General features: G+C 31.0%; 2 protein-coding genes across 3 annotated transcripts; one reads left to right on the forward strand and one right to left on the reverse strand.

The window, feature by feature from the left end:
• Positions 1–985: 985 nt before the first annotated feature.
• Positions 986–3422, reverse strand: LOC123201464. 2 transcript variants are annotated; one of them, XM_044616992.1, is made up of 2 exons: positions 2814–3422; positions 986–1464 (listed from the first exon to the last, which is right to left on the reverse strand). In XM_044616992.1, exons 1-2 carry the CDS (start codon positions 3295–3297, stop codon positions 1460–1462), a joined length of 489 nt encoding a protein of 162 aa, XP_044472927.1. In that variant the 5' UTR covers positions 3298–3422; the 3' UTR covers positions 986–1459. The 2 variants fall into 2 exon arrangements, with proteins under 2 accessions (XP_044472927.1, XP_044472919.1); XM_044616984.1 differs by having other exon boundaries at positions 2818–3413.
• Positions 3423–8477: 5055 nt separating this feature from the next.
• Positions 8478–9137, forward strand: LOC123208452. The gene is made up of 2 exons (XM_044625990.1): positions 8478–8708; positions 8796–9137. The coding sequence occupies exons 1-2, from the start codon at positions 8478–8480 to the stop codon at positions 9135–9137; spliced, it is 573 nt and encodes a 190-aa protein (XP_044481925.1).
• The last annotated feature ends 5502 nt before the right edge of the window (positions 9138–14639 follow it).

Raw genomic sequence — 14639 nt, forward strand, 5'->3', positions numbered from 1 at the left:
AGTCTGTAGGGAGTCAAATTAAACTTGAGGAGTTTTTTGGATCTTTTTGTATTGTATAATAATTGCAGGCAGAAAGTTTGGGTTAAAATTAAAAAGAATGATAAATTTTTTATCAAATACGACCCACATGTTTACCAACGACAAGGTCACCCATTGATTGGGGAATTATAACATTTAGTCTACTGTGTATGGTATCATTTATGGAAGATCTAATTTTTTTATAAAATAATATTATATGTATTTCTTTTTTAGTGCATAATTAAATATACAGTTAATATATCATTATATAATTTTATTTTATTTTATTTTTAATTCAAAGTTACTTAATTACACATCAATACTTCAAATAAATATTCAAAAGTGTATATATACATAATTTTACTGTTTTTTTATCATGTATCACATACAGTATCATAATAAAAAAATAATAATAAAATAATAAAAAATTTTAATTACTACATCATCATCTTGAAAATATCACGAACACCCCCCTCTCAAATTCTAAAATATTTAGATACACCTCTACTATATCATTAATTTTCTGAAAGGTATATCGATTTACATCAATAATATGTATCATATCATAAAATGCATATCATATTATAGAATACTTATCATATTATGGAATACTCCCACCATGTCAACAATTTTCGATGCATTTTAAAGTATATATCATTTTCTACCCATAATATATCACATTGTAGGATAACATATCGAAATATACTAATAACCATGATTATGACCTTGTGTGCTTGTTAGTACAATATGTGGAGTAGAATAATCTGTGCGATTAAATACTAATGATAATATGTCACTATAATAAAAATACAATATATAATAATGTAATTTAATGATTTTAAATTAAAAATAAAATACTTCCCACTATACATATCATTTATACTCAAATTAGCATTCCTTATAAATACCTTAATATTACTCAATCTACTAAACAGAATCCATGAAACCACACAAGCACACGAATAAATGCATTGAAACATGACAATATTTATAGCTTCTTTTATCACCAAAATCATTTAACAAGATCAAAAAAGTGAAAATACAAAGACATTGCCAAATTCTTCCATTTATATGCACATGCTATGAGAACAAATAACAACAGACAATACTGATTTCTAGTGACTCTTTTATAGCCAGAACTAGGCCCAGCCAATTTTACCCCATTGAAACCTCATCCCTATTTACATTACCTTATAATGTTTCCTCTTCGTTTAGCAAAATTGTAGTACTTTTAGCCGGCAAGGATAGAACTTTGGGCCAAAAGGTCTGTACAACAAAGCAAACAAGCACACACATAGGAAGCATATAACTGCTGCCAAAGTGACTCCAGCAGTCTGTTTAGGTAATCCACAGGATCATGAATAATTCCTCAGCCTTCGACATCTACAAAACCGCATTTAGTTTGTCTCCCAATCGACCTTCAGACCCAAGACTCATGTTATTATCCTGAAATTGCAAAATGACAAATTTCAGCACCACTTAAGAGGGACCAGATCAAAGTCAACAGGAGAGATCAACGGCAATCATCAATCAATAATAGAGGTTGCCAACATTTCTCACACAATTATCATATCACCAAATCAAATTCCAAAACCAAAATAAAAGTGGAAACGTTAAACAAAAATCCTAGAAACAAATACATGTGAAAACCACAAATACTTTGAATCTGAATTTGTTAACAAGTTTTATTGAGTTCCACCACTATTCCTTGAATCCTTGAAACATGATACTAGAGATCCTAGAAACTCATAAGAACATCAACATATTGCAACGTAGAACTTCAAATACATTCCTCTGTTTAAACAAGCAATGTTTTCATAATCAAATATAATCTACATATCAACACAATAAACTAATGAAATCACTATTATTATCATATATCCTAGTTCATAACAACCTCAAAAAACAAATTGAAGAAGGCAAACTTAGTGATAACATATACTCCGTCACATCCCAGTTAATTTTAAGACACCAAAGCACAGGCCACAACTTTGAAATAATGAAGCAATTTAAAATTAAAAAACACAACGCAAAACTCTACATGCTTCTGGGCACCAATACCACTAGGTATTGATACATGACAAGCCTCACAATTGGATTTACCAGTCTTCCATTCTATGCTACAATTCAACGTTTTGCATTCCAAATTTCATGTTTTCTTTCCAGTACTCCATATTTCCCCATAAACCCCATACATCTATTATGCTCCCTGAACGAGACATCATATACAATACACATAATCTCAGCCTTGATATGCTTTGTGAAATAAAATCCTCATCACCAACACTAATCAGAGCCTAATATAATATATTCATCACAATTCTGTGTCTATGTGCAATTATTTATCACAATCCTAAGTTCTATGCTATAATTCACATTTTCAGATTAAACTTTTCAAGATTTTTAAAGTCTAATGTATTTTAACATTTCTAGTTTTTCAGTATCGATATATTTCCCTACAAACCTCTACACCTATCTATCATGCCTCCCATGAAATCACATACAATGAACACAATGTGGGTCTGAAAACCCTAATTGTCAAATAAAATCCTCATCACTTAACAATTTAATAAAAAAAAACACCTAACATTGCATATTCATCTGAATTTCATGCAATTAACCAACATCCTACCAACCCATTTCCGTAAAAACAGAATTACAAAACTCTAAATGTGAAATAAAATCCTCAATACTCACACCAATCAAGCCCTAAATTTCAATCCACCACAAAATTTCATGCGATTGACCCACATTACATCAACCCATTTCAACAAATCACAAAACTTCAGACTCACCAACCTTAGCACCGTGATCATTATCATCATCGTGATGATCATCAGGATCAACGGCCGTACAATCACGCGGATTCTCAAACAACGAAAGCGAGAACTGCTTGTGAACAACCCCAACATCGAAGTAAATTAACCCAGAGCTCGGGACATCGACACGTATCCCCTTGACGGGGAACCACAAAAACAGTTCTTGCTGCATCACACCTGATAATTCTCCGATCTTCCCAACACTCAACTGCCCCGACACATTAAAATCGTAGTGGAGTTGATTCTCGAACTTGGCGTGACAGGGCTGAGTCAAGTTGATTTGAAAGAAGCCCGAAGCAGGGTCCACGTAATAATCAGTGATGCCCTTGGGGAAAAGGCCCATAGGAAGACCGTTGGATTTCAGGCGGTCGTATATGGATGGTTCCGATGCGTCGAGCTTGATGATGAGAAAAGTGAGGGCGATTGAGAGGAGAATTAGAAATGAATTTTGGTGATTCATGGTGGGCTTCAGGATCAGGAAAAGGGTTTTGATTGGAATTGGAGGGGACGGATGGGAGAGGAAGCCGGTTACCTATTAGGTGTGGCATCATGATCAATGCTGGAATTAAAAAGGCCATTTCTAGCGGTGGATTCAGTTAGAGCCTAGTTGAGTTAGTTTGGGTCAACCCTTAATATCCAATTTAAGTTAGCCAACCCCCTTTCGGTAATTTTTTAAAATCAAAGCATCTACTTATAAATAAATACCTATTAAAAATTTTAGTTACAATTAAAAGTAAAAATATTATTTATTAAAATTATTTTTAAAAAGTAAAATTTCACCATATATTCCTTTTTAAGTTTGAAAAATTAATAATTTTCTCTCCTAAAATTTGAAAAATGAGTATTTTCTCTTAGAGTTTTAAAATCATTATCGGAAACAATAAACTTCATCATCTTTGATTCTGTTTTCTCGCCCTCCCGACTTATTTTTCCCTGTTGATCAAATCCCTCCCTCTAAAAAAGATGGAATCGTCTTCATTGGAGTGTCATTGTTTGAGGTCTCAGACGAAGACAATTTTGTCTTTGTCTGAGATCTCAAACGAAGACAATTTCATTTTTGTTGAGGGTAATCTTCTTCGTCAGAGGGAGGGGTTTGATTAGCAACGAGAGAGAGAAAACGTGGTTGAAGACAACAAATTTCGTTATCTCCAATGACAGTTTCAAAACCCTATAAGAGAAATTGTCACTTTTCAAATTTTTGGTGAAGAGAAATTGTTAGTTTTTTAAATCTAGAAAGATAATATGATAAAATTTTAATTTTTTAAATATTTTTAGTAAATAATAGTTTTACATTTAACCCTAAATTTTTAAAAAATTAAAATCGAAAAATGTGGTATAGTAATTTTAAACTATGTTTAACTGTACATGAATTACTAATGAATTGCACCAAGTTAGTATTTCTTAATGAATGAATTTTAAAGTGAATCATACATGCAAAGGTTACACTTACTTTGACCCAAGGGTTAACAAAACTAATAAAACATTAGAATTTTTAAAATGAAAGTCTAAGTTCGAGTCTCTATCACACCAGTAAAACTTTGACTTATTTAGTACAATAATTATAGATTCAATCACTATATCTCAAATTTACTCATCCAATAAATATGGGCAAATCCCCGATTTCTTTTTTAGAAAAAAGTTATACTTTAAATCATCTTCAATAATTTATCAATATCTTTATATGGCAACAATTAATCAATATAAAAGATTTTATAAAATATCGATTCAATATTTTTTAATTAAAAATAACTTGAAAAACAATTATTAAAATTTGTATTAATATTCTAACATACTTCCAGAGGCTACAAAACTCTTCCCCCTCTTGCATTATCTATCCTTTTTAATTAAACTCTACCTCCAATTGGATCCTTTCCAACTATTTACATCAACACAAAAAAACCCTCATTGCCTTTCTCTTTGTTAGGGCTGGACTCGGGTCGATCCCGAAACGAACCAGTCTTAACAGAGCTCAGTCGAGCTCGAGCTCGAACTCGAACTCGAGCCACCTATATATGAACCGAGCCGAGCTTGAGTTCGGCTCGGCTCGAATCCAGCCCTACTCTTTGTTACCCAAACCACAGACCTTTCCCTATTCTGATTTCTTGCTCTCTTTCCAGAATTTTCGGTTTTCAAAAGCACTTTTGAAAATAAAAAACATTTCTCGTTAAAGAAAGTTTTGTTGAGTTGTAGATTTATCATTATCTATTATATATTCTGCTTTAAATTACGGTTTATAATATCAGGTCCATGCATTGGGATCCTATAATGAGAAGTGAAGGAAAATATTTTCTCGCCAACCAAACATACGTTTGTATCATATTTCAGTTGAATGAATTACAATATGATTTTCTCTTAATCAGTACTTATTCATGAAATGTATTTTCAATTTTGCTTGATTGAGCATTTTCCTTGCTCAATTTCATGTATTTCTCAGAAAAAAAAAAAAAATTGGTGTTGATTCTTAAAATTTTTAATTATAAAATTTGCGGAAACCCATGGGGAAGTCATATAGACCTTGCTCATTAAAATGATGTAGCTGCGTATACTACAATCTATAGACTCTAAAGAAGAGTATGCAGATTCTCTAGCCACTAACTGTACTACCTAAGAACCTGTATGAATTGTTATCAATCCGCCTTACTTTCATCACTGTCATGGTCATACTGACACCCTTCCTATCCCACTGTCTGGAGCTGCAAAAAATCCATGCAATGCCCACTCTAACTACCCAGATTAATCAGATTCTTCTTCAATTCTGGAACATGTTGAACATTTTCAAATGTTTTTTTACCATGCGATCTAACATGATTATCTCCCAGAATAACATTATCAGCATCACACAATTTGTAACTATGGAATAACTCTCCATGTGCAGTATATAGTGGAGAGCAAGTTGAATCTAAAATCTAGTTGTTGACTGGAGATTTGATCACTATCTTTGAACCACCAAAAATTTTTCATTTGAGGTCTCTAATGTAATACCAGCAGAACTAGAAGCAATGTTTTTATGCTTATCAATATTCTGACTCTGCAATAATGGACAATTCTTCTTCCACTGTCCCTTTTGATGACACTTATAACATTCTCCCTTCTTCACCTTTGACTTTGTTTTTCCTTTAGAGTTTCCACCTCCTTGTCCTTTATCTCTTCCTCTAATCCTGCCACATTCTGAACTTGCTAACAAACTCTCTCCCTGAGAGTTCTTGTTTCTAACTTCTGCAATATTTGGTGGGATCTCAAAGCTGAAAAAACTTCTTTATAGTCTAGTGTTTCCTTTCCAAACATCAATTAGATAGCTTATAAGCATAATGACCTTGTCCTCGTCATCCAATTTAACATCCATACAGAATAGATCACTGACGTCTTGATTGAACTGAGCTATGTATTCTCCTAGGTCTCTACCTTCTTCCATTTTAAACTTGGACAAGTTGCGTTTTATGAACAACTTTTTAGTGACATTCTTGGACACGAACAAGATCTACAATTTCAACCATAAACCGTATGGTCTTCTCATTGACCACATCATAAATTATTGAATATGTCAGACACCCTCAGATAGTACCGAAGACAACAACTCCTATGTCCTACTATTCTTCCCCATCTATGTTGGTTGGCTTCGTACCTCTCATTGTCTTGTGTACCCTATTCTATGTTAATATGTCTGAAACCCTCAACTACTCAATTCACTCAACTTTGCCTAGCTTTGGGCCCAATTGTTGTGAAATTTCTGCCCTCAGAGAAACTTTAATTGAATGCTACTATAATTAAGAAAAAACTTATGTCAAAAGATCAATCAATCAATCACTCAAAGAAATAAAAAATTTACATTGTTCGACAACGTGCCTACATCAACAGTCATCATTCTTTTATTAATCTCTTAAAAAAATCTAAATTAATTACACTACTTGCATTGTAAAATTTAGGGTTTCTTTTATATAAGGAACCTAAAATGCAATTTTACCTTGACTAAAACTTTTCAGTCTTGTCTAACAAAACGGGCATTCCAAATGATGGAACACTCGTTCCAAGCTTTTCATTTTGCTCGTTCTGTATGGAATGAGCTCGTTCCCTTTCTTTTTTTGCTTCCTGTATTGGGTTTAAGTTCATCCATGATGGGTCGATCTGATCCAGTTTAATTTAATTGTCAAAGACAGTTATTAATAGAGAGTTGAAGGGCAGTTAAACACTTATAAATTATCCAAAAACTGTCTCCTCCCAAGAATATAACAATATGCATTTTTTTTTTGGTTTACATAAGAGGTTTTACTCTTCCTCTTCTTCAAAAACACATAAACAAAACCAAAAACATAGAGATTAAGTCTCCCAAAGAAAAACAGTACATGTGGAAATAGCTTTTTAGAAACGACTAACGTCAACACCTTGTAACGTGTTGGAATGGGCTTCATCACAAATTTGAATTCGGGTATGCCCAATTTAACGTTTACTATAATTCACAGAATTCAATTTGGCATGTTTAATTGTTTCTAACATCCTGTAAATCTTTGTGTTTGCAAGAATCTTGTTCTCCGTGGAACGACTAAAACATTTTTTGAATAGGCCACAACAAATTTTCTGTAGTGATTATTCTGCACTATACATGCCTAGAATGGACTTCCATAATTGGAAGAATCCTGTTTTGATTCTGTCATATGGTACACTCGTTCCCTTTTGATGGAATACATATTTTGTACATCCCAGAAGTTTAAGTTGATGTATTTTTCAATACAAGCCATCTTTACCTATTAACAGACTTGCAATGTTGTTAATGTCATTCTCCTCTTCTTTCTGTTCTTCAACCCAAGCGTAAGACGAGGAATTACTTGACTGAGCTGACTATAACCACAGCCAAGCTTTTAATTTTGAAATAGGGAATTTATCAATTTTTTTTAGAAGTAATTAACCTCCTAAACAAGAAAGAGAAACAAAAAGAAAGAAAGATGGAATTTTAGTGTAAAGAAATGCAATGATAACCTTAAGTTGAATACAAAATACAAAATGACTTCTACATAAATACAAAATTGAAGGCAACAATTGGATCATATCACCAAAATATGGCTTTTACTGTTTCGCTGTCCGGGTAGCCTTGTTCTGCTTAGTAGAATTTGTAGTTCTGAAACAAAGCAACAATGAATAAAAAATAAAAACTTGATCATTTGAAACTTGGAAAATATCATCGATCTCTCATAAGATATCGTCTTTAAAAATAGGCAAGAATTTTCATCAAGAGGGTTTAGGTTTTTATTGGGTTTGAGTCTACACATGATAGATCGATCTGATCCCGATACATAAACTGCCAAAGGACAGTTAGAAAGCAGTTGAGAGGGCAGTTAAACACTTAACAAATATGTCCAAAAACTGACTCCCCATATGATTACACCATTTTTTTGTTCTTTGTCTGTCCTACTTATACAAACTCAAAAAACACATAACAGAATATAGTCTCCCAAAAAACACTATATCAGAATGGCAGTACATGGAGCAAACTGTGTTGTTAAATTGACTCACGTCAATTTCTCGTTTTGACAAACGAATAGAATTCGGGCACACAAAATTTATGTTTACAAAATTCAATTTACAGAGTGGCATACTGCAGTGGTATTGATTTTAGTTAATCAGTGGATAAGAAATGGTTCAAAAACAATGTTTGAGCACTCACAGTTGGTTGGTGGTACTTGGCCGTGGGCATACCCAGCTTTATGCTTCTCATGTGGTTACTTTGCATATGATCAGTGGGATATGCTGCACTACCGGTTATACAGTGGATTGATTCCTTCCATCCTTGTGCATCATCTGTTGCTATTGGTTTGCTTCACTCTTGCTTTATACCGAAATATTACTATCAACTACCTTATTCTTACTCTCATTTGTGAGGTGTGTTTCAGTGTCTTCCCGAAGTTGTTTCCATCTGCAGTATTATCTTTGTGCTTGTTTAAATCCTACTTTTTGTTCTTGCATTAGCTGCCAGTTATGTATTACACTGATGATGAACTCATTATGTCTATACAGCTACATCCCATATTTTTACATGTGAGGAAAGTAAGACAGATGGCTGGGATTCGTGATGCCAAGAGTAGAATTGTTAGAGTGGAGTGGATTCTCAATTGGACCATGTTTGTTCTTGCGAGGTTTGCATCTCATGTTCTGATCACTGTCAAGCTGATTAAAGATGCTTCCAAGTTTGAAAAGGGCATTGAGTTGCCACTTGCTTTGTTTGGGATGTTTGGCATGAACTTGCTTAATTTTTTCCTTGCCATTGATCTCTTCAAGGCATTCAGGAAGAGAAAACACCAGCACAGATGAATAATCATCATGCTGATTGACTGATACAATGAAGGCCCCAAAAAAGAGTTAGTAATTGTATCATAGATATTCCATTTCTTTCATTGTTTTTGTAAAGGAAGAACACTTCAGCTTATGGTGAAAGGAATAGTGCTCTGTATAATAACAAGAAGTCATTACCCATGAATATATTGATTTATTTCAGACAATTTAGTTTATACAGATGGCGAAAAATATATTGCAAAACCTGTCTTGACAACAAAATTGTGTTACTTAAGCTCACACCTCTTATTGCTAGCTTTTGGCCTTCATTACATACCAAATTATCTTTTATATTTTAGCAGGCAGTTGCTATCTAAGATGACTGGAGGATGCAACGGCCCTCTGCTTAGTAAATTGAAAATGTAACGAGTGCTGTCTATCCTGTAATGATAACCAATTCTAACGATCAGGGTGGATTCATTGTTTAGTCCATACTAATAGAAATGGCCTGCAAGGAGTTGTTTGAGAGTGACCATGGAGGAGTTTAAGTTTTGCACATAAGAAGATATAGATTTAAATCTCTTATAGGGTAGGGTATTTTAAAATTAAAATTTTCATTTATTTAAAATAGTGATTAGAAAACTAATTATTATATCTGAAATTTGATTTGTTCAATGTGAGTGTGTGTGTATATATATAGAGTAATGCTATATGTACCTATTTTTGGTACACAACTCATGTACACAATGATGTGTTATTACGTAATTAGGTAATTTTAAAACATATGTCATCATATGATAAAGAAACATCCAATCACATCATAACACCTTATCTGTATATATAAATTGTGTATAAAAAATGGGTACACATAGTTTTATTGATATATATATATGGCCAAAAAGGTTTTTCGGATAGGTTTTGTTAATACATCAAAAATAAATTATTTAAAATATTATTGGATATAAGTTATTACTCTATTTGATATATATATATATATATATATATATATATATATATATATATATATATATATATATATATATATATATATATATATATATATATATATATATATATATAATTGTTGTGTTTTGTTTGACTTAATAAAATAATACTAAATTATTTTTTTACTTAAATGTTTTTGAGCATAATTATTCTAAAATATTTTTCATATTTATTGTTATATTAAGTGAAAATTAAAGTATTTTTGTTCTAAAAATTAATAAATTCAGATAAAATTATAACAAAATAAGATTATCATGATAATTTTTTAATCTCATATAAAGATGTTAATTAAATTATTTTTTATATTAACCGTCACATCATTTTTATTATTTAGTAAATCAAACAAAAGTAATGTTTATAATAAAATATATAATACTTAAGAAATTTTTGAGTATTTGAATCAAACATCCCTAAAAAGTTAGTAAAAAGGGGTTTAATAACGTACCTATGAAATTCAAAGAAAGTATCTTGAAAGCAGTGGAAATCCAAGAGATTGTAAAGAAAAGTGTGTGGCATAATTAGAAAAGATAACTTATATCGGAAAAGAAAAATGTTCTAGGTTTTTTCAACTCGAAGAAATATGTTTCTAAAACAAAAATGCGCTTCAAAATTTTATATATTTTTTGAAACATTCCCAACATGTTTTGTACAAGTGTTGGAGCCTTTTTCATTTCTGAAATCTTTCAAAAACCTGGAAACCATCCCCTACTAATGTTTTCGTGCTTCTTAGTTGACAACAATCTTAAATGGACATTTGGTTTGAGTAATATTTTATTACCAAAATAGAAAGATTACTTAGAAGATTACTGGGTATAAATAATTACTATGTTTAATAAAATTTGGTAGGTATAAATAATTATTATGTTTGGTTAAAGGTAATAAAAGATTACTAGTAAATTATTTTACTTAAATTCTCTTGAATATAATTATTTTTAAATATTTTTTATATTATTTGTCATATTAATTAAAAATAAATTTATTTTTGTCTTAAAATATTAATAAATAATAATATAATTATAATAAAATCAATATTACCTTGGTAATCTTTAAATACTTAAGATGAAGGTGATAATCAAATTACCACTTATATTACTTACCACGTCAGTATTGGTAATAGAAGATTACTGTAATATTTTATTACTGATAAACCAAATAAATGAATAAAAGATAGATTATCAAGGTAATCTTTAAATACAGAAACCAAACACCCTCTAAGTATTCAAAATTTCTAATTTGGTGTTGGGAGTATAGGACCTTGTCAATAAAGAATATTAGTTAAAGGTGTTTTAACAACCCTTAGATTGTTTATCACAAAAATTGGAGTCAGAACGTACCTTGCGTTAATTGGTTTAAGGTAAAAGCCAAAACTAAAATTTGAGTACTAAATGATTTCAATTCCTTTACTGTATGTTGTTCACCCAAAATTTTTATTCTATTTCATTTTGTAAAAATATGTAATACTTATTCAAATTATTTTTATTTTCTAATACAATTAAAAACCAAAAATCTCATAAATAACTAAGATATTAAACACATAAAATATAGAAAAAATTTATCAATATTTTTAGAATTAGATTGGATATTGATCTAGTGGAGAAGATAATCTGATTCAATCTATGATCAGATCAATTAATCCATGGTTAAATCGATTAACTATTCAAAAATAATATTAAAAGAATTATATAACTTATAATTAATTATATAATTTGACTTATTTACTATTAAAATAAGTTTAATTTGACGATATATATATATTCATATGTGATAAATAATGTTCTGGTTCAAGTTTTTATAATAAATTTTTGAAAAAGAAAATTAATTTTTAACATCGACCGAATCAAACCCGATTTTATATTTATGCTCTAATCAATTTGGTTATTAATCGATAGTTCAACTAGTTAGACTGATTGGTCTAATTTGATTTTTAAAACTATGAAATTTATATATTATAATTTTTCCGACGGATGCTCAGGTGTCCAAGTCGGATCAATCATAATGCATGGGTGGGTATAACTTTACAGGCGACGAACAGACTCCCATCCCTTCCCAACAGATTCGAATAAAAGCCACCATTAACTATCAGGTGCTCCCTTTCTTAATTTTGGTTAGATTGGAGAGGTTTTTCAATGGCAAGAACGAGCTATAATCAAAGTCATAACAACAAGGCTGGTGTCTTCTTTTTGGCCACTCTGCTACTGTGGATGGTCTCCGTTTTGTTCGAAATAGTGTTCAACAAGCGCATAGGGCTGCTTTGGATCGTCTATGGTGCTTGCTTTTCCAATTTTCCAACTGAGTTGTCCGATTTGCAGTCTCTCGGGACCCTCTCTTTGTTAACACCGCTGTCTCTCTTCTTTCCCCTACCTGTCACTTCCGCTTCAGGAACCAATTAGTTTTTCTCTTCAATATACCATATATATATATATATATATATATATATATATATATATATTGTTTTTATTTTTTTCAATCTTGAGATGGTTTTGTTGATAATTAATGATTTTAGCCTTAGATCCTCATTCAACACCTGTTTTTAGCACATATCAAGAAATTAGTCAATCACTATCCAGATACATGTGGGTGAGTTTTATTCTTGCTAAACCAACCCAAAGCCCCGGCCAACAGGATAGCTCACAAAAAGCAAGTTTTTACCTGTTCTGCGAAATGCCTCCACAAGTATTGCAGTAAGGCGATGTGCTTTAAAACAGAAGCGAAGGCCAGTGACATTCCATGTAACAACCTTGTTTTCTTCGTTGATGAAGGTAAGCAGACGTGAAGATCATGAAGAAGTGTTGAACACTGTCTGTTACTCCGTCCTTCCAATTTTCCAGGTTTTGATATCACCATACATGGAGGTCGAAATTCCATATCTATTTGGGTAAGGGTCCCAGTATCCTTGGAGGCCAGATGCAGGTGTTAAAAACTTCACCAAGCCGAAAATGCATCCAATGCCGTGGATGACATAAAAGCAGGAGAGTAAGTTCAGAAATTTGGGCATATATCTCTAAATGAATTAACTTCTTTTTTCTTTAATTGAAGATCATTTAATTTAAATTTAAAAGAACTAGCCTTTAACGAGAATGAACAGAAAAAATAAATTTAAATTTAAATTTTAAAAAAATTATGACTTTAATGATGAGAAAATAAAGCTCCGTTTTTTTTATAATATAAAGTTTCGTTTAATTGCCATGGCCACTGTTGCCAATTCCAAAGTCGTGTTTTTAAGGGGTAGATTGATTACATTAAATAGATAAAATTTCGATTCTAATAATCAATACACAATCATTGTATCATCTAAATCAATCCTTTAATAGACTCTGAATATTTATTCTTTTATACATGAAATCTATTTTTTTAGAAGACGTAAATTGCATTTTGACAGATAAAGTTGTGGAAGTGTAAATATTAAACATAAATATATGAAATTATTATTATTTTATTTTTAATAAAAATAAAAAAATAGAATTAGCAAAAGTTACCTACCAGGCAATGACAAGGGGTGGAGTGGTAGACAGCAAAATAGGGGGCTTTTTATGATAAAAATACTATGATAAATTATTATTATAGTCTCTGCATGTACCAACGGACTTTGCAATGTGTAAATATTGTTTTATTGATACACCGTGAACGAAGAGTAAGTATTTTGAATATCAATTTGGTCTCATTAGGGATATTAATTAAAATTGACAAAAAAATTTTCACATTAATCTTTTTAGGTAAATGTATAGCAATTTTACTTTTATAAACAAATTTATTTTAATTTCAAAAATACTCTTCTCGACTTATTACGTGACTTTTAGCAATTTATGTGTGCGTATCACAGTGCATGGTTGCATATAGGGTGTGTAGGTGCGTATAGGGTATGTGGGTGCATGCAAGGTGGATAGGGTGAGTACAGAGTGCGTGCAAGGTGTGTACGGATACGTAGGGTCCGTGGATACGTGCAAAGTGCATACAGGTGCGTAAAAAATATAAATATAAATATATATATATACATATATATATATATATATATACACATATACATATATATATATACATACATACAGGGTGTGCGCACTCACGCACTCACGCACACCCTGTTATATATAAATATATAAATATATATTTTTATATATAATAATATTTAAAAAATATAATAAATATATTTAAAAATTATTATTATTTATATATATTATATTAAATTAATAATATTATAATATTTAATATAATATATAAAAATAATAATAATTTATATATAATATAATAATATTATTATATATATATATATTTATTTATTTATATATAACAGGTTGCGTGCTATATATTTATATATAATATAATATTATTATATATAAATATATGTATATATATGTATATGTGAGTATATATATATATATATATATTTATTTATTTATATTTTTACGCACCCATACACCCGTATGTATTCACATACCTTGTATGCACTCTGCACGTATCCACATATCTTGTACGCACTCTACACGCATCCACGCATTCTATACACACCCGCACACACCCACACACTGTCAATGCACTCAT

The sequence above is a fragment of the Mangifera indica genome, chromosome 2 (assembly GCF_011075055.1).
Source record: "Mangifera indica cultivar Alphonso chromosome 2, CATAS_Mindica_2.1, whole genome shotgun sequence".
Lineage (NCBI taxonomy): Eukaryota > Viridiplantae > Streptophyta > Magnoliopsida > Sapindales > Anacardiaceae > Mangifera > Mangifera indica.